The 19,386-nt window shown below is 34.3% G+C and overlaps 1 protein-coding gene across 13 annotated transcripts in view; it reads left to right on the top strand.

The window, feature by feature from the left end:
- Positions 1-19,386, top strand: part of IMMP1L (inner mitochondrial membrane peptidase subunit 1) — a 76,551-nt gene that overhangs the window by 15,504 nt on the left and 41,661 nt on the right. For 8 of the 13 annotated variants that reach the window (XM_061381039.1, XM_061381035.1, XM_061381028.1 and 5 more), the window contains one exon: positions 3,645-3,757. The exons of the other annotated variants lie outside the window; for them this stretch is intronic. In XM_061381039.1, coding sequence (XP_061237023.1) covers positions 3,755-3,757 — 3 coding nt within the window. In that variant the 5' untranslated portion in view covers positions 3,645-3,754. The remainder of the gene's footprint in view (positions 1-3,644; positions 3,758-19,386) is intronic. 13 annotated transcript variants of the gene reach the window in all.

Here is a 19,386-nt window from a genome sequence, read left to right as displayed (position 1 = left end):
TTGGTCCATGTCCAGTTCTAACTGTTGCTTCCTGACTTGCATATAGGTTTCTCAAGAGGCAGGTCAGGTGGTCTGGTATTCCCATCTCTTTCAGAATTTTCCATAGTTTATTGTGATCCACACAGTCAAAGGCTTTGGCATAGTCAGTAAAGCAGAAATAGATGTTTTTCTGGAATTCTCTTGCTTTTTTCCATGATCCAGCAGGTGTTGGCAATTTGATCTCTGGTTCCTCTGCCTTTTCTAAAACCAGCTTGAACATCTGGAAGTTCACGGTTGACGTATTGCTGAAGCCTGGCTTGGAGAATTTTGAGCATTACTTTACTAGCGTGTGAGATGAGTGCAATTTTGCGGTAGTTTGAGCATTCTTTGGCATTGCCTTTCTTTGGGAGTGGAATGAAAACTGACCTTTTCCAGTCCTGTGGCCACTGCTGAGTTTTCCAAATTTGCTTATCAGTAGCCCGGTCTTAATTCTCCTAATTGAAATCAGTATGTTAACCTTCTTAGCTGACTCAAGATCTTGGTCCCTTTTTTCATAGGTAAAAAGCTTTTTGTGATAAAAGTATGCATGTGTGCTTAGTCGCTCAGTCGTGTCCAACATTTTGCGACCCCATGGACAGTAGCCTGCCAGGCTCCTCTGTCCCTGGGGATTCTCCAGGCAGCAGTAACTGAAGTAGGTTGCCATGCCGTCCTCCAGGGGATCTTCCCAACCCAGGGATCGAACCTGGGTCTCCTGTTGAAGTCCTTTAATGGACCAGAACCTGGTGGTCCAGAGTTAACGATTAGAAAGTAAAAGAGAGAGTGAAAGAGGCTGATATTCCTTGGTTTATGCAGAAAACAAATAAAGCCCTTTGACACAGGGCTTGCACTGCTACATGTAGGCACCAGGCACTCTCTTGAGGCGGGGTGAAGGCACAGTTTGCCTTCTCGAGAGGGTCTTAGAAGCCTGGGCAAGAAAGTGAGCTCAGTGGGCCTGTGCGCTCCAAAGAATTAGCCTGAGAGAGAGAAGGAAAGAAAGACACGGGGACCCGAGCTCTGATGGAGCGAAGGTGTTTTATTCAACATAGTGTGCTTGTATATACTGTCTTACAAGGTAGCTATTTTCAGCAGAGATAAAAATCAAAAGTCCAGACTTACAAATTATCATAAGGCAATCCATATCAAAGAGAGAGGGTTGTAAATAATCACTTTTACCATATGGTTCATAAAAAGGAAGAGGGTCGTAAATAGTTACTTATCACCATATGGAAAAACTAATGAAGGAAATGCATGCATTCTTCAGCCCCAGGAGTAGTTTGCTACTCCACTTAATTCCTGAATATTCAGGAATAAATAAGGGACAGGATTCATGACAGATCGAAAACAGCACACAGGAACACAGGAATCCTCCTGTTAAATGCTTCCTGACATTCTCCCACATTGCAGGTGGATTCTTTACCATCTGAGCCACCAAGGAAGCCCCAAAAATACATAATACAAAATTTATTATTATAATCATTTTAAAGTGTGCAGTTCAGTGGCATTAGCTATATTTATGATGTGTAAACACTGTCACTGTCTTTTCCCAGAACTTTTTCATTATCCCAAATGGAAACACTTTACTCATTGAGCAGTAACTTCCCACGCCATCACTGCAGTCTCTGGTAGCTTTATATTTCCTGTCTCTGTGAGTTTGCCTGTTTACATACCTCACATAAGGAATCATGTAATATTTGTTCTTTGTTAACATTTGCATGTTTTTCACTTAGCAGTGTTTCCATCATATAGCATGTATCAGACTTCACTCCTTTTTATGGCTGTGTAATATTTCATTGTGTGTATATAGCACGTTTTGTTTATCCATACAGCTGTTGGCAGACACTTGTCCTGGTTCCATCTTTTTGCCTATTATGGATAATGTATGAATGTTGGAGTTTGAGTATCTGTTAGAGTTTGTTTAGGTATATACCTAGGAGCAGAATTGCTGAATTATATGTTTAACTTTGTGAAGAACTGCCAGTGTGTTTTCCACAGTGACTTAATCATTTGCCTTCCTTCTAGCAATACACAGAGGTTCCAATTTCTCTTATGTCCTAGCAACTTTGGCTCTTTATTGGGTGATAGCCATTCTAATGAATTTGAAGTTGTATCTCATTTGTGGTTTTGATTTGCATTTTCCTAATAATTTGTGATGTTAACCTTTTTTGCAGTCTAGACACACTAAAAATTTTCTAAATTATCAAGTAATGATTTCTTTTTGCTTAACTTCCTCAATTTATCTCCTTTTCTTCTTTATCCTTCCTCAGTTTATTACCCTCTCTTTCACATTTTACCATAAGCAGCAAGGAGAAAGCTGTACATGCCTTCAATATTTTGCTTGGAAATTTCAACCAAATATCCAGGTTTATCTCCTTTTCACACAATATTAGAATACATTTCAGTTTTGCTACATTATAACAAAGACCGCCTTTCCTGTCCTGTTCAATAATGTCTCATTCCATTTTTGAGATTTCACCAGAAACCCCTTCAGTGTTCCTATTTCTGGATCATTCTGTTCCTGACACATATATTCTCTAAGATGATGGAGAATCTACCTATTTGCTTCTTTCTGCACATTCACCAGAATCTCCTTAATATCTTTGTTTCTACCAGCAATCAAATCATTTTCTCTCATGTCATTTTCTCTGAAGAAAATAGTAGGATTATTTATTACATTTCAACTAAATGTTATTTGTATTACATAAACTACTTTATTATATATATATATTTCAAGGTAAATATTCATATGTTATCTTTTTCTAATGGCAAAAATTTGGTTTTTAGTGTAAACAATGAAATTTTGCATGTAAACACACATAAGGCAAACTATTTAATGTTTCAGGTAAAAGTGGTGATACATTAGGATTCCCTGGTGCTTCAGTGTTTAAGACTCCACACTCTCAATGCAGGGGCACAGGTTTAGTCTCTGGTGTGGGAACTAAGATCCTGCATGCTGCATGGTGTGGCCTAAAAAAAAAGAAAAAGAAAGTGGTGTTACATTATTTCCTCAGTCATAAGAACTGACATGGAGTTGTTATCATTGAATATGAGGCAGGTTTTGACATCTAGAATATCAAACATAATATGTTTTGCCTTTGACATATTGTGACTGGTCATAGAATTTTTTTAAAGTATCATGTGCATTCCTCATATTCAGTAAATATCTGGCTAATCAATCTTAACATACCAGCATTACAGGCTACTTCTCTCTTGCCTTTTCATTCTTAAAATTAACCCTAGATACTCATTCATGCTGACATGCAGAAATGAATGTCATATCCTCTCTATAACCTGCAAATTGTTTAGAAGGGCTTGATATATCAGCACTGTGTATGGTTGGTTTAACAACTGTAAGTCCTTGACCACACTTTTCTCTGGTGATTGACATATTATGTCATCCACTGACCTTCTTCGTCTACTTAAATTCTCTGGTAAATAAAATAATATTCTGCTTTTTAAAATCACTTGACCCAAAGTGTCATTGAATATCTGACTTCCAAATCCGATTGATCCACTAAGGAAGATGGCACTTTAGTAACTGAGAGACATTTAGTCATATTATGTACTAATTCAACTAAATATGGCTGAAAGAAATCTTTGCCTAATATAATTTTGATTTCCTGTTTTAGGAATCCTGGTACTGTGGATCACCTATATTTGCTTTGAGACATGCTTTAGATGTTTTTTTCTGGAAGCCCTGTAAATACTGTAAAAATTCAGTGTATTGTTGTAAAGACCTATGGTAAGTGGGTTTTTTTCCCCCTTCATTTTCGTCTGTCCGTTTCATGTTGGCATTAAGTCTTATGGATGTTGTAATACTGCTCCCTGCTGGACATAGTGTAACTTTTTAAAGTTGGCACTTAATAGATGGGCAAATAACTGATTAGCTGGACCCAGTCTGGTGGGAAATCCTTGAGTGCATTTACACACAAAAAAACACAACAGTATATAACCAAAGCAACTCTGTTTTTATTTTGGGTGATACTGTTGTATTGATATCTGGAGCCTAATGAAAGTGCTTACAGTCTTGTTTCTAAATTTTATTATGTGTGCTTCCTGGATAGTGGCATCTAAAAGCTGTAGCAAACATATGTTAAAGGATGCTTGTAGTTGATGGAACTTTTAGGATTTCCTGATTTTTTTATTTGTGGCATGTTTTTGCAATTTATCAGTTTATTATTAGTATTATCTCTTTTGTAATCATGTAATCATATAATCATTTAAATGCCCTGTATATTTGTTTTTCCAAATGTAGTATTTAAAACAGCTTCAGTATAATTTAAATTAGATACTGTTGGAACTATTTTGAGTGGGTTACCCTTAATCCACCTGTAATGCAGGAGACCCTGGTTTGATTCCTGGGTTGGGAAGATCTGCTGGAGAAGGGATAGGCTACCCACTCCAGTATTCTTGGGCTTCCTTGGTGGTTCAGCTGGTAAAGAATCTCCCTGCAGTGTGGGAGACCTGGGTTTAATCCCTGGCTCGGGAAGACCCTCTGTAGAAGGGAGTGGCTCCCCATTCCAGTATTCTGGCTGAGAGAATTCCATGGACTATATGGGGTTGCAAAGAGTCGGACACGACTGAACAACTTTCACTTTCACCCTTAATTAAATTTTATGCAGTAGACTTCAAGTGTACCTTGTTTTGTATATCCATCCTGTAATCTATTATATTTTCTAGTACACACAGTGACCCATTCTCACACAGAGTGACATTGGATTGGGCCTGAAGTGTCATATCTGTGTCCGTCCTATAATGAACCCTCACAGTGAATGCAAACATAGATATTCTTAAAATTGTTTTTAAACTTGTAAAAGTTGAAAATATTTGTCTTCCTACTTTTGAGCTAAATTATTATATACTTTTTGGAGTGTGGTTTGCATAAAGTATAATGTAGATTTTATGCAATGTAGATTGGATAAATGTAAATTTATCCAATGGATAAACTGGAGTAACATAGATTTTTTTTTAAGTAAGCATACATTTTCTTGAAAAGAAGGAAATGTGACAGATACAACATAGAGCTAAGCAAAGATTTAGCAGGATAACCAATCTTATGCTCTTTAATGGTCTGGTTTCTCTTTTTTTGTGGCCATTTGGAAAGCTTGTGAAATCTATTCTTAATTAGGATTCTGGAGAATTAGGCATAATAACTTATTTATTCTTAAAATATTGCAATAAAAATTTGAAATGTAGACCAAGAAAATACAAGATTGTTAGTAAAAAAGAGGCGCCCTTTCTTCCCATTAAAACTATATTATATCAGAAAGTATATCATTTTAAACCTTTTTATTATAAAATATAACACTATATAGAAACAAAAATGTATAGTAAAATGAATAAATATAAAGCAGATATTCAGTAACCATAGATCACTACTGACATCCCAGAAGCCCTTAGTATAATCTTCCTTTTCTTTAAGGTGAACAGTTTCCTAATAATTAGATAATTCTCTATATAATTTTATCACTTTTATGTGTATTCCTCAGCAGTATGTTCACTTTTTGCCTCATTTTGATCTTTTTGGGATCATATGTATTCTTTTTTTTGGATAAACATTTTTGTATTTTTGTTGGAAATGTTTTTGTTATTTTTAAGGTGAAAGGTGTGAAGAAACAGATTGTAAGGTAAAGTCAGAGAGGGCTGGCTTCACTGTACTGAAGAGCTTAGGGAAAGAAGGAGTTGTAGGGAATTTAGAAATAGCAGCAGTCAGAATAGGATCAGGATGTCTAGGGACAAGCTTGTCATCTTTCAGGAGAAATGAAAGGCCAATAAGTTGGCTAAGAAAGGACAGCATTCTTGAGGAATGTATTTGAATGAGGCATGGAAAGCATTATGCTAATGGAGCCTATCATAATGCTGCCAACAATAGTAAGGAGAATCAGGTGAGTTATCTAGTCTGCACTGCCTGCAGGTCTCCAAACCTGATGTTGTCGCAATCCTCACAGGGTGTCTCTTGGAACGGGTCTGGGGCAGAAGTTCAGAACCCCTTCTCAGTAGGGATGGAGGCGACCCTGCTGCTGTCACTGTCACTGCTCAGCCCCCTCCACTGCATGGCAAAGGGTGGAGGAAACTCCCAGCAACATGTGGCCCAGGCCTTGCAGCAGCATCATGGAGGTTCAACTGGATGAGCTCCCTGAGCACTTTCTTTGGACCAAGTACTTGAAAGTCACAACTCATGGAGTAGATCCTGTAGAATGTGGCACAGATGTTCAGGCCAAAGAGGTCTCAAGAGTTTGCTTGTATATATACCAGGTAATGAGGGCAATGTCCTTGCTGTGCTTGGGCTTCTCCCCGGCCTAGGCCATATGACAGCACCTACTCCTGCTGGAACTCTAAATTTGCTTGAATTCCAGGATCATTAAGCATGTACCCTCTTCCAACAATTGGAAAAAGTCCTCACAGTCCACAGAGGTCCTACCCTCCTCCTCTGTCACCAGTGTTAACCAGAGGGTCTCCAGTACTGTGTCTAGGAGTGCTGGCAGGGGTGCCAGCTGTGATCACAGACACAGAAAGATGTGGTGGAGCAGTGAGCACCTCCAGACCCTACAACCAGTCTCAGAGTTCAGATTGGATCTTGATTTGCACTTGGAGACCGTGATCACCTTTGTACTTCTCTTTGGGTTGGTGCTAGGCTTCTGTAGTGTAACACTGCTGCAGCTGTGGGGTGCCTTTGTTGGGTAGTAGGGGACACAGGTGGACCTACTGGTGAGTGCCGTTGTCTGGGATCATATGCGTTCTTTCTTCCATTACTGGAAGATCATGTACATAGTTGCATGTAGTTTTACTCTGTTCATTTTCGTTATCATGTGTTATTCCTTTGGAATGAATATGGCAGAATTTATTCATTCTGTTGTTGGTGGATGTTTGGGTTCTTTCTAGTGTTTGACTGTTACAATTAACACTGCCATGAACATTCTTTTGTATATCATATGTTGATTTTTATGTGTCATGTGGAAAAAGTCATACATTTTCAGGTTAAAGATAGATGATCATAGTGGTATTGTAAATAAATGTAAATGAGAAAGTTGTTATATCCTGAGAGTAACACATATTAAGTATTGAAAAAGATTCTGAATCGATCATTATTTCTTTACTGTAGGCCTTAAATATATGGTAGAATGCCATGTAACTTGTGACAGTTTAAAAATAGTATATATACAGATACAGATATAGGACCTAATGTAGTAACTCTTTGTTTACTTTATTAACACGATTCCACTTACTATCATATCATGTTTTATATACTTTCACTTTACTGATGAAGAAACTGTGGAGAACTAAAGAGGTTGAGTGAATTATACAAGGTTATTTAGTAGGTTGGAGCTAGAAACCAGACCAGCCTGTCTACTTGGCAGTCACAACTTAAAGAAAACAAAGTGAAAAGCTAAACCAGGATACAATGAAGTGGAAAATTTGCATGACTAGCTTTTAGAAATTATCAGATATTCTTTTGACTCTTAACCAAGAACTGGCCTTGCACAGGGAATTGTATGTATAAAGGTGCCTGAAATGTTATTGTACCTTATCACAGTTCATCTTCTGAAAGGCAGCTATAGTATATTATCACTTTGAGTGAGAATTTTACTTACATAATTCCTCATTCACTGGGCTCTTATTAACAAGTGGTATACTATCACTCATCTGTTAATTTGTGAATAATTGAATCCGACCCTTTTATGTGCCAAAATTTATTTCATAGGAATATTTTTTCTAAAATGTTTTTGAAAAATAAAATGTACCCTTTGTTTTCTTAAACAAGACAAATTGAGTATAATGTAACTTGTTTCGATTTTGTTTTGATGGCTCAGAGTTGTGAACAACAGTCATTTCATAGAATTTATGTGATTTCTGCACAGATCATTATGCTGTATAGGCCTATTCTCCTAAATTATCCTAGAGTGATAAACTTTTATGTCCTGGGTGCTACTTATGATGTCATTTTTTTGTTTGTTTTGTTTTACCTTTGTTAGATAATTCTTGTTTTTTTGCTCTCAATGCATTATACTGATTCTAATATAAAAATCAGCATTTACATATACATTGCTTAGGTGAGATCTTAAGTATAGTTCTGCCCCATGTGCTGATTAAGGGCATAGAATGTGTGCTTTTTAAAATTTACTTTGGGATCAGCAACTAGTCTTGTCACTTTGTTCCAGGGGACTGAGATTATCTTACAACTGATTTATGGATGATTGAAATACAACATAGATTTCCATGTATCAATACTGTTATATTCTTATTCGTGGAATAAGAATTATCACGTACATATTTTCTTACAAAGCAGTAATATTGAAACTGGATTTACTTGTGTGTGTGTGTGTGTGTGTGTGTGTGCGTGTGCGCGCGTACTCAGTTGTGTCTGATTCTTTGCAATGCTGTGGACTATAGCCCATGAGGCTCCTCTATCCATGGAATTTGTCAGGCAAGAATACCGGAGCAGATTGCCATTTCCTGCTCCAGGGGATCTTCCCCATCCAGGAACTGAACCCTCCTCTCTTAAGAATTCCTTAAATAGGAAGTCCAGTGAACTCAAGTGGCTGTTTTTAATTATGAAATATTTGATAGGATAGGGTTTGAAATAAAAACAGTATGTTATGTAACACTGTCTGTTGAAAATGGCAGTCATAAAAATTAAACCACCTTTGAAATGATAGTTTTGTAAATGAAAATATAGAAGTAACATAGATTTGGTTTCCTAAAAACTTTGAAGTGCTTCAGGAAAACATTCTTTTAAAAGGGAAATGCATGTTTGACTGCTTCCCCAATTATAGATTATTGAATGTGAATTTAAAGGAAAAATTTGGAGTGGATGTGTATATTTATTTTTAAATGAAGGGAATTTGAGGAAGAAAGCATGTTAGGTGTTAATATTATGATTTCCTACATCAATGAGATTTTTTTTCAATTCGAAAATTAAGTCAGCAAATTTTACATGTGCATAAGAAAAGAAGCAAAGAGCTTCATACAGTTTTTTCCAATGAGAACATCTTTGAGGACTAGCTTCTTCTGGGATACATCTGAGATGTATATGTGATGGAAGCAAAATGACATAGCCCCCATAAAAGAAAAATTAGCAATTTGTAGAAAAAGACCTGTGCATTTACACATTTGTTTCAGAACCAATTCTGGGAATTTGTTACAGATATACTTACGTATTAATACTTATAAAATGACATATGCATAAACGTTTTCATTAGAGCTTCCTTTGAAGTAGCAACAGATGGAAGCATGCCTAATGCCTGTCAGGAGGGTACAGTCCATGGGGTCACAGTGGTTAAATGAACTCTGCCATAGCTGTACAATGAAATACTCTACAGCTTTAAAAATAGAAAGTATGTTCTCTGTATGAAGATTCAGAACACTGTTACTTGAAAAAAGCAGTGCTCAAACAGTACTCAGTCGCTTAGTCATGTCAACTCTTTGTGACCCTGTGGACAGGTCATGTAGCTTGCCGGGCTCCTTTGTCCATGGTATTTCCCAGGCAAGAATACTGGAGTGGGTTGCCATTTCCTCCTCCAGAGGATCTTCCTGACCCAGGGATTGAACCCATGTCTCTTGCGTTGGCAGGCAGATTCTTTACCCCAGCACTACCTGGGAAGCAGTGTTCAGAGTGTGTAGTAAACTATTTTTTGTATAAAAGAAGTAAGGAATGAAATCAATATTCATAATTGCTTATATTTGCATAAAGAAAATCTGGACATCTATACAAATTCTAAATCTTACATGTTGATGAATAAGGAAAACAAACTAGTTGGGACTTTTACTATATATCTTTTAGATTGTTTTTGGATATGTGAATATGTTATTAGTTAAAAATAATTTTGTTTTGTTAATCAAATGAGAGAGAAAGGGATAAACTTGTTGTATTTTCCATAAAATTAGCCAGTTTTATTCATTTTTCCCCAGAGTCTGGGATATAGTTGGTTGTTGTTTTGTTGCTAAATTGTGTCTGACTCTTTTGCAACCCCATGGACTGTAGCCCACCAGGCTCCGCTATCTATGGGATTTTCCAGGCAAGAATTGGGGAGTGCATTGCCATTTCCTTCTTCAGGGAATCTCCCTGACCCAGGGATCAAACCCGTATCTTCTGCATGCCTCTCTTGCATTGCGGGTGGATTCTTTACCCTTTGGCCCCAGGGAAGCCTGGGATATAGTTAGCACTGAATAAATATTTATTATACAAATGAAATATAAGCTATATAATCTTTAGGTTATCTCTTTTAGCTGACTTCTTAAAGTATCTTTTCAATAAGGGAAAAACAGTGCTCTAAGTCATGTGTTAATTCCAGTATAGAAGTGAGGGAAAGTATTTAAGTGGAAATAATAAGCCTGGTGTGCTGCAGTCCACGTGGTTGCAGAGTCAGACAATAACGAATAAACAACAACAGTAATAGCTTAATTTATTGTCAAATTATCATGAATTTTCACTTAACTTGTAGGATATTGATATTAAAGAATTTTAATTTCACTGAAAAGTAAAATGAATGTTTTCAAAAGATTCCCATTAAATTAGCTAATAAGGTTTCATAATAAAAGCTTATGAAATTTGAGAGCACAGGGGAAAATGGCCTACATATTCTTTATACTTGCCTTATCTTCTGTCATACTTTAGTTTCTCATATGAGGGCAATTTTCAGTCCTGAGACAATTTTAGAAGCACTGTTATAATAGCAGCAGCACCTGTAGCTACTCCTGACACAGAGGCCCGTTATCTCTGAAAATATGGTATTTTAGTTTGGGAATTGAGGGAAGATAATAGGGTAAGTGGCTGTTGCTTCTCCGTTTATGAGTTCAGGAACTTATCTTATGGTTTGCAGATTTGATCTTTCAGATAAGTAGTATATGAACCTTTCGTTTCATCTTTAGATTATATACATGTCATTGTTGTTTGGTCGCTAAGTTATGTCTGACTCTTGTGACCCCATGGACTATAGCCCATCAGGCTCCTCTGTCTGTGGGATTTTCCAGACAAGAATACTGGAGTGAGTTGCCATTTCCTTCTCCAGTGGATCTTCCCAACTTAGAGATAGAACCCATGTCGCCTACATTAGTAGCAATGAAGAATCTCACTGAGCCATCTGGGAAGGCCCTCTATATCCATTGCTTCTTCCTAAATTTCTTATGATAATGATTTTGACTCCCTTTGTGTATCTGTATTTATGTGCAAAATGGCCTTTTTAAAGAAAAGGAGTATATATGGAAAAGTGCACATATTATAAGTGGATGGCTCAATGAATTTTTCAGAAGCCAAAACAATCATGTAACCACCGAGATACCAAAATGAACATTATTAGCACTCTAGAAGACACCTTTATGCTCTCTTCTATCCTCTGTTTCCCTCCCTGCACAAGGATAACCACTACCTGACTTTTCACATCATAGATTATAAGTTTTGCTTTTGTATTTTATATATAGAATTATACAGTATAGTTTTTTATGTTTAGTTCCTTTGCTAAAGCTTGTATCTTGGGATTCATCTACATTGTTGCGTGTAGTTGTAGTCTGTTCAGTTTCATTACTGCATTCCTTTGTGACTATATCACAACTATTTTTGAATCTATTCTGTTAATGGACATTTGGGTGATTTCTATATAATGTTAAATATATTCTTTCTAATACATATCTCTTGATCGATATATTTGCATGTTTCTTTTGAGCAGACGTCTAGCAGCAAAATTACTGGATCATAACTATGTTTATTTCCAACTTGAATCAAAATCGCCAGTTTTCTGAAATGGTTGTGCTAGTTTACATTCATGTGACAGTTTAAGTTGCTCTGTGTCTTTGCTCACACCTCATTTTCCCCATCTTCTTCATCCTTCAATTCTAATGGATATAAAGTACTAAGGCTTACGTCGTTTAATTTCTAGTTTCCTGATGATTAATGAAGCTGAACACATTTTCATATGTATATTGACTGTTGGATTATTCTCTTTTGTAAAGTACCTGTTAACTTCTTTGCCCACTTTTTTGTTGAGCTATCTGTTTTTTTCTTTGATTTTTTGGGGAGTTGTTTATATATTCAGAATATGAGTCCTTCTTTGTACAGATATTGCAAATATTTCCCCAACCCTGAGATTTGCCTTTTCAATCTATTAATAGTGCTTTTGATGAACAAGTTAATGACTTTAAAGTAATCTAGTTTGTCATTTATGTTTAGTGCTTTTTGTGTCTTAAGAAGTGATTGTCTACTCCAAGGATGTTCTGTGTTTTTCTCTAAAAAAAAGGGTGTTGTAATTTTATCATTTGCATCAGTAATTTCAGACTATATTTTCATGTTAGGCAGTTTTGCTTGTCTTTTTAAACTTAGTCTGTGTCTCTAGACAGAAAAAGAAAGTGCACTTTTATAAATCAACATGATCATGTACCTTCTACAGAATACTCCCTTAAGAAAGTAGTATGTAATCTATATGTTTACCTTGCGTGCATGGTCAGTTGCTTCAGACTCTTTGCGACCCTATGGATTGTAGCTGGCCAGGTCCTCTGTCCATGGAATTTTCCATGCAAGAATACTGGAGTGGGCTGCCATATCTTCCTCAGGGGATCTTCCTGACCCAGGAATTGATCCCATATCTCCTGCATTTGAACTGCTTCTTTACCACTGAGCCACCTAGGAAGCCCCCCACCTGTACCTATAATGTACTTCATTGTCTTTAAGTAAAGTTCACTAGAAAATTCAGTGAAGAATTTCTGAGCTTGGCAAATTTTATGATTTTTAATATTTTTAACAATTCTATCTTTCTTAAAAATGTTTATCCATTAAATTTTGTGATGTATTTACAGACATAATTCTAGGTACCTCATTGGGTATAGTCTTTACTCTCTTAAAGTTTAGGATACTTAATTGAGAAAAAATAGGTATTAACTTTTGTCACCAAAGCAATATAAATACTATTACATTTGAAAAATATTTTCATAGGCCTCTTTTTCATCATTTTGATCTTAAGTAGGTTTTTTTGTGTGAGCATTCATTTGTATACAAGTTATAACATTCACAAGGCCTTCAGTGATATGTTTATTATTCAAAAATATTTTAGATATTTGTTCTATGTGCTATTATTTACATTACAGCAGAGTATTTCTATATACCCTGGTATTTTAGTTTTTTTATTGTCAATAATGTTTATTAGCTTAATGATTATTGTATTATTTAATTTTACATTTATATTTCATAAGATATAATTGCCTGCTTGAAAATGTATTTTGTCTCTGATCACAGTGCTGAAATTATTAATAAAGAAAGGTGATTATACTTGACTGTTAGCTAAGCACTTAGGTATTTTTCACTTGTCATCTACATTTTTTAGTTTAAAGCAACACATTAAATATAATTTTATCCTGGCTTTTATTTTAATTCATGCATTTAAAAACTGAAATTCAGATAAAAGATATTTTCAAAATAAATTCAGCATATTATTTATGAGTGGAGCAACACATTAGCATTGGGTTCACAATAGATCATATCGCTTTTATTCCATCTTACAAGCTTAGCAGCACAAACAGAATAATCAACATATTATTTGGCTGTCATCTGCTGAACAGAAACCAGAGATCACAAGGAGGTTTTCCCTAGCTGTGGTGATGGCCTTTTTGTTCCAAGCCCCCATCTGGGAGGGCCATGGTGTGTTATCATATGGAACGCGGGCTTTTCTGTAATCTGCTTAGCTGCACTGCAGTTTGAATCTTCATTCCATGTTTGTGTAATTTATAATTTTAATGAGACCATGGCTCTTGTGGGCTTTGAAATATATTAAAAGCTCTTTTGTGCATATGCTTTTGTTCTTGCTTAATAGGCTCAGTGTATTTAAAACTGATGAATTTTTATTCATGAATTTGGATGTCTGGGGATTAACTTAGACTGAATATCATTGCACTCATATATTGATGACTAGAAAGTTTGTTATTGTTGTTATTTTGGGGTTTTTTTGTGTGTCTATGTCATTGTGATACTTGTATCCATAAAAGAATTTAAATAATTAAAGGATAGGAAAAAGTGGTATGGTTAAGTCATGAGCAGTTTCTTTAGATTTTATCCATCTTATTAATTGATACTCACATTTCATCTTTAGTCTTAGTGCTTTTAGATATATGTTATGAAGGAATAATTATGAAAAAGCAACTTTTAAATTAATACCGTACATACTGTGTTTATATTGAAATAATATTCCAGTGTGTGACAGAGTTAGACTTTGTATTTTAATTGTATCATATCAGTTGTCTGTGGTCATACTAAATCAGCCATTAACTTTCTTGAATTAAATTAGGTATATGTTTTATATTTCAGCTATGTACAGTTTACCCTGTTTCTGTAAAACCTTTTTTGTTAATCCTTTTTTTTTTTCTTTACCTACATTGGTGAAATGATGAGAAGACTAACGAAAAAGCAGCTTTATAGTGGTTTGTAAAATCGATCTTTTAAATTTTGCTGAAACTCTGAATACACTAAATGCTTCATATCTCTATTATAGTTATTACTCTTAAATATAGTTTTAAAATTTGAATATGAATAAATGTAGCATCTTAGGCAAAAATCATGGCCCTTTCTAGATCCAGACTCTTTTGAAGTTTCTGTCTATTGGACTCAATGAGGGGTAACACATGTACCTTACTAGTCTTTTAGGAAATTGCCCAAGATGTGGTTTTTCTAAAAAACCTGAGTTTATTGTACTAAAGCATTTTTGTAACTATAAAACATCATTCATTTTGGTATATGTTGGTTATCAATTTGGCTGGTCCCTTGTTTTCCCTTATTACCCTTAAGCTAGAAATATGAGAAAGAGGCTAAAATGACAGGATTTTGTTTTTCTGTACTAAGCTTTTCTATCAGATTTGATATTGGAATGTTTGTTTTTCCAAATAATCCTCTGTTTTAATGTTTTTATTAATAGTACAATTTCAGTTAGTTTAGGAATATAGTATTGGAAATGGTCTGCTAAAGCAGTGCTGTTTAATAGAAATATAATGCAAGTCATATATATATTATTTAACCCATTAAATTCAAAATCTTATCTTTTCAACATGTAAATTAATGCAAAATATTTTATTCTTTTTTTGTACTATCTTCACAGTCCAGTGTGTATTTTATACTTACATCTCAATTAGGACTAGTCATGTCTCAAGTACTTGATAGCCTTATGTAGCTAGTGGCTACCTTGTTGAATACTGTAGCTCTACAGTATTATTTATAAAAATCATAACAGAAATGTATAATGTGTATTTTTTACATTCTTCATTGTTTTTCTATACTATCCTAATGAAGGTAATCAAAGAGTATTCATGCGCTGTAAAATTGAAATCACTTACAGTTTTTTTTGTTGCTCTGGTGCTGATGATATTGGTGCATGATTCATAGACAAAATCAGAATTATGCCACCTGAGTTTTTATCAGATATTATGTAGATATGCTTACAGGTATTGTGATGATAAGGAAATAATAATGGCCAACTTAGTGGATGTGATATGTTTCTCAACACTTGTGGGCAGATCAAATTTATCAAATAAGTCATATTTCAAGTATACTGAGGAGCTTAATTTTACAAGAATTCCAAAACAAATATTGATACTTTCTTTTTTTTTTAATAAAGTTGAGAACTTCTCACATTCTTAGAATTTTTCTGGATAGTTATTTATGTGAACAAATATGAATCTCTCTTTTCATGTATGTTTGCTTAAAGTTAGTATAGCTTTAAATTTCTTGGAAGAAAAAAGCCAAACATAAAAATACTGTTTTCTAAATAGCTCTAGGATTCCATGCATTTTATTAATAAAGGCTCTGTGTATATGCAAATATAAAGAGAGGTTATTTCACTGAGTACTTTAAAGGTATACAGTTAAGAATTCTAAAAGTCTCAATTACAGTTGATTTGTATTGGTTCAAATATTTTAAAGTGTAAAATAATCAAGATGATTTATATAAAATACTGCTGCTATTGTACCTACTTTATAACAAAGTAGAGACCTTATTATGTGGCGTGGACCTTCTTGTTCATGTATGGTTTAGGGAGAAAATCCTGTTTGTGAAACTTCTGAATAATTCACATTTTCTAAATTTTTAAAGAAATGAGCTAATTTTTGTGCAATCTAACCATCATGTAGATATTGGCTGGTGCCTGTTGTATTCTTTTACTCACTTAAATTTTTATTGACTTCTGTTTGTGACTTATGCATTTAAAGTGTTGGCATAAAATGTTAAACTATTCTTTAAACAATACCTCTAGTTTCTTGGAGATGATAAATCCATCCATTGATTTCCTAATTTTATTATGTACACAGTCAATTGTAATCCAAGATTACAGCAAACAAGATGTTAATTTCTAGCCATAATCTATGTACATTTCAATTACAGAGCATGATTGTTATAGAAGCACAGAATAAAAAGGAATAACATTTGTGCTATCCTCACAGGAGCTGTCAATAAAAGATGTAATAGGGGATTTAGGAATCTGGAAATGGCCAACTAATTTATGTGAATCTATTTTATTTCAGCTAGAAAGACCAAGCTTTTTTTCGTCTGCGCTGCATATTGCAGAGCACAGGCTGTCTATAGAAAACCAGGCGGCTGCATATGGATAGTCCCTTGATATCATTCACTTGCTGTGTAATCTTATTATGCAAAGTTCTAATCTTCACCTAGAATGAATGCCTCTGGGTCAGAATATAGTCATATCAGGGTTTTTGAGGTCATGTTTTGTGATCCTTAGCTTATTCTTCTAAGTAGGGCTGGGATTTGAAGGGTATTCCCTGGACGCCAGCAGATAGACAACAGAACCTGCTGCCTTTTTGGAAGACAAGACCAACATGAGGTCCCTGGTAGGATTAAACTTGATTTGTAGCTGTAGGATTTTTTAACAGATGTATTATTGGACAGGGAATAGGGGGCCACCAGCACAGCAAAATTGAATCACAACTGGCATTCTCAGGGAGTTTGCTGCCTGCTAAAATAGCAGCTGCATGTGGATTTGACTTCTTTCAGGTGAAGCGACTTCCAGTCATTTGGAAAGGATGGGATGAAAAGGAACCTTGGTGATAATTTTGATGTCTGCAAGATTTAGTACCAGTGTAATGGGATTATCGGTAACACCTTCACTGCAGAAAAAGCCACCTGGCGCTATAACTGGCAGCAACTGAGAACTAATCCTTTCCCATCTCTTGGATGTCATTCATGAAGCTCAAAGCGATTTCTTTCCTGCTAACTGTAATTAATTTTATAAACAACAACAGCAAAAAAATCAGGTGATCAAGGCAAAGAATATGCTTTTTTATTATTTAGAATATGTTGCCTTATTATAATCTATATGACTCATAAATTATGTAAGACATATAGACTATAAATATGAGTTGATTCATAGTGTCTTTTATGCTTTTTCCAGTTTGGTGACATAATGTATTTGCTATTGATAAAGGCTTATATTTGAGATTAAATATTAATTTATATACGTTGGTGTCCTTTTAGATAGAAGGCCATTATTAATAAATCCAACTGTTCATAGGTATAAGGAATGGGAGTAATTTGTCATATGTTTTACCTTTTTTTGTGACTGCTTCAATTCCTGCTGAATTAAATGTTTTTAGTGAATAAAATGTTTAATGATATCAAAATATATCAACATACTTTTGATAATTAAGGAAATGGTGGCTCAATTTGCTGATAGAAAAAGGGCTCTTTTGAAAGTGTATGATCTAAGGTAAAGGTCTTAAAATAGTTAATACTGAATGACTGTTTTTTAAAATCAGAAATTCTTAGTGTTTTCCTTTAGCAGATGGGGATTTACTTGCTTTAGAATCATGTATTAGTTAATTGACTTTTTTTTTAAAGCATTTTATTTCAACCAAAAACTTTATCAAGTACTTTGTTTAGAGGTGTTAATTATTTTAATATTCTTCTCTTACACAGTCCAGAATAAACTGAGAGAAAATGAAGTGAAATTATCCCATCAGTCACCCAAACAGTATGCAACATAACTGCCAAGACTAGAAAAGATAATTAGTGTTGTCAGTGTTATGATCCTGGAGTACTTACTTTTAAAATATTTGTTCACAGCACTTGATTTTTATCTTACTGTAGTTCTTGATTTATTAGTTTTATATTTGAAAAAATGGATTATAAAACCTTAATTTTAATGTTTTCAAACGTAAAGTCTTAACTAAATGTAGGTGAGTAAAATGTTTTGAAATTATAACTGAAATATAGTCATCCATTTTACATAAAATATTGTTATACTTATAGCCTCTGTTAACATATAGTACACTTTTCTCTGTATGAGGTCTTTGTCTAAAAAATCAATAATAAATTTTAATAAATTTATATAGTGATCATTGGTCAAACCTACCTAGCAAACATCATTCTAATGAATTTTAACTGGTTCTAAGCTCTTGTATCTTCATTTGTTTTCACATTTAAAATGAATGAATGAGAAAGCTTAATAATATTTCTACTGACCTGCATTGTGGTAGTTTATAAAGGACTTTTATAGTCTTCTATTTGTATTTTTACTATTTGAAAAGCTGTTTATGTAAAATTATACTACACTGAAAAGACCTATTCATGAAATAAGTGAACTAAAATCTTTTTCTTATCATCATAATATAATTATTTGTATTTTAAATATATAGTATTTGACTTATGTGTAATTTCAATTTATTTTGTCAGGTAGTGTATTTCTCAGGGTAACTTTCTATGGTAGTTAATAGTATTATATAATTATTTCAAAAGCATAGCTTTCCTTTCAAAATAAAATTTATCTCAAAATTTTATTAAACATTTTCACTGTTTACTTTTCTGCTTTTCAGCTGTTTACTGAGTGACATTTGAGAGTTAGTGTTTTTTACTTCCCTGTTCTAAACATTATTTTTATTTGATTAGAAATGATTATCTCCTTTGGAAAGTCCCAAATAACCTCACTTAATTAAATTCGTTATAAGCATATAGGATCTTTTCAGTAATATACATTTTTTCAAACAGGTATGGATTACTTGAATTTAATACCTTATTGATTATAAGAAAGTTGACTTGTTAAAAGCTACAACTAATAATTTATTGTACAAGTAACTCATAATGATGTCAGTGAAAGTTAAGGGAGTTATTTTGGAGATAAGAAAAAGGGATGTAGGATGGGAAAAATGAAGAAAATTTTACTAATTAAGTCATAATAAAGAACAGGATGAGAAATCTTAGGATTTCTTGATTATTTAAGAGATGATGAACATTTTTTCTTTATTGGTAATGTGTCAGCCTTAGTATTTTCTCCAAAGGACCATATATGAACTGTAGGCTGGTACACAACAGCTAGCCTATAATAATGCTAAATGATATTTCTTCCATTTGAATGAATATCCTTCAACTATTGTTTGTACAACTTGTATTGTTGT

The sequence above is a fragment of the Bos javanicus genome, chromosome 15 (genome assembly GCF_032452875.1).
Source record: "Bos javanicus breed banteng chromosome 15, ARS-OSU_banteng_1.0, whole genome shotgun sequence".
NCBI classification, from domain to species: domain Eukaryota; kingdom Metazoa; phylum Chordata; class Mammalia; order Artiodactyla; family Bovidae; genus Bos; species Bos javanicus.
This window is presented reverse-complemented; position numbering and strand designations above follow the sequence as displayed.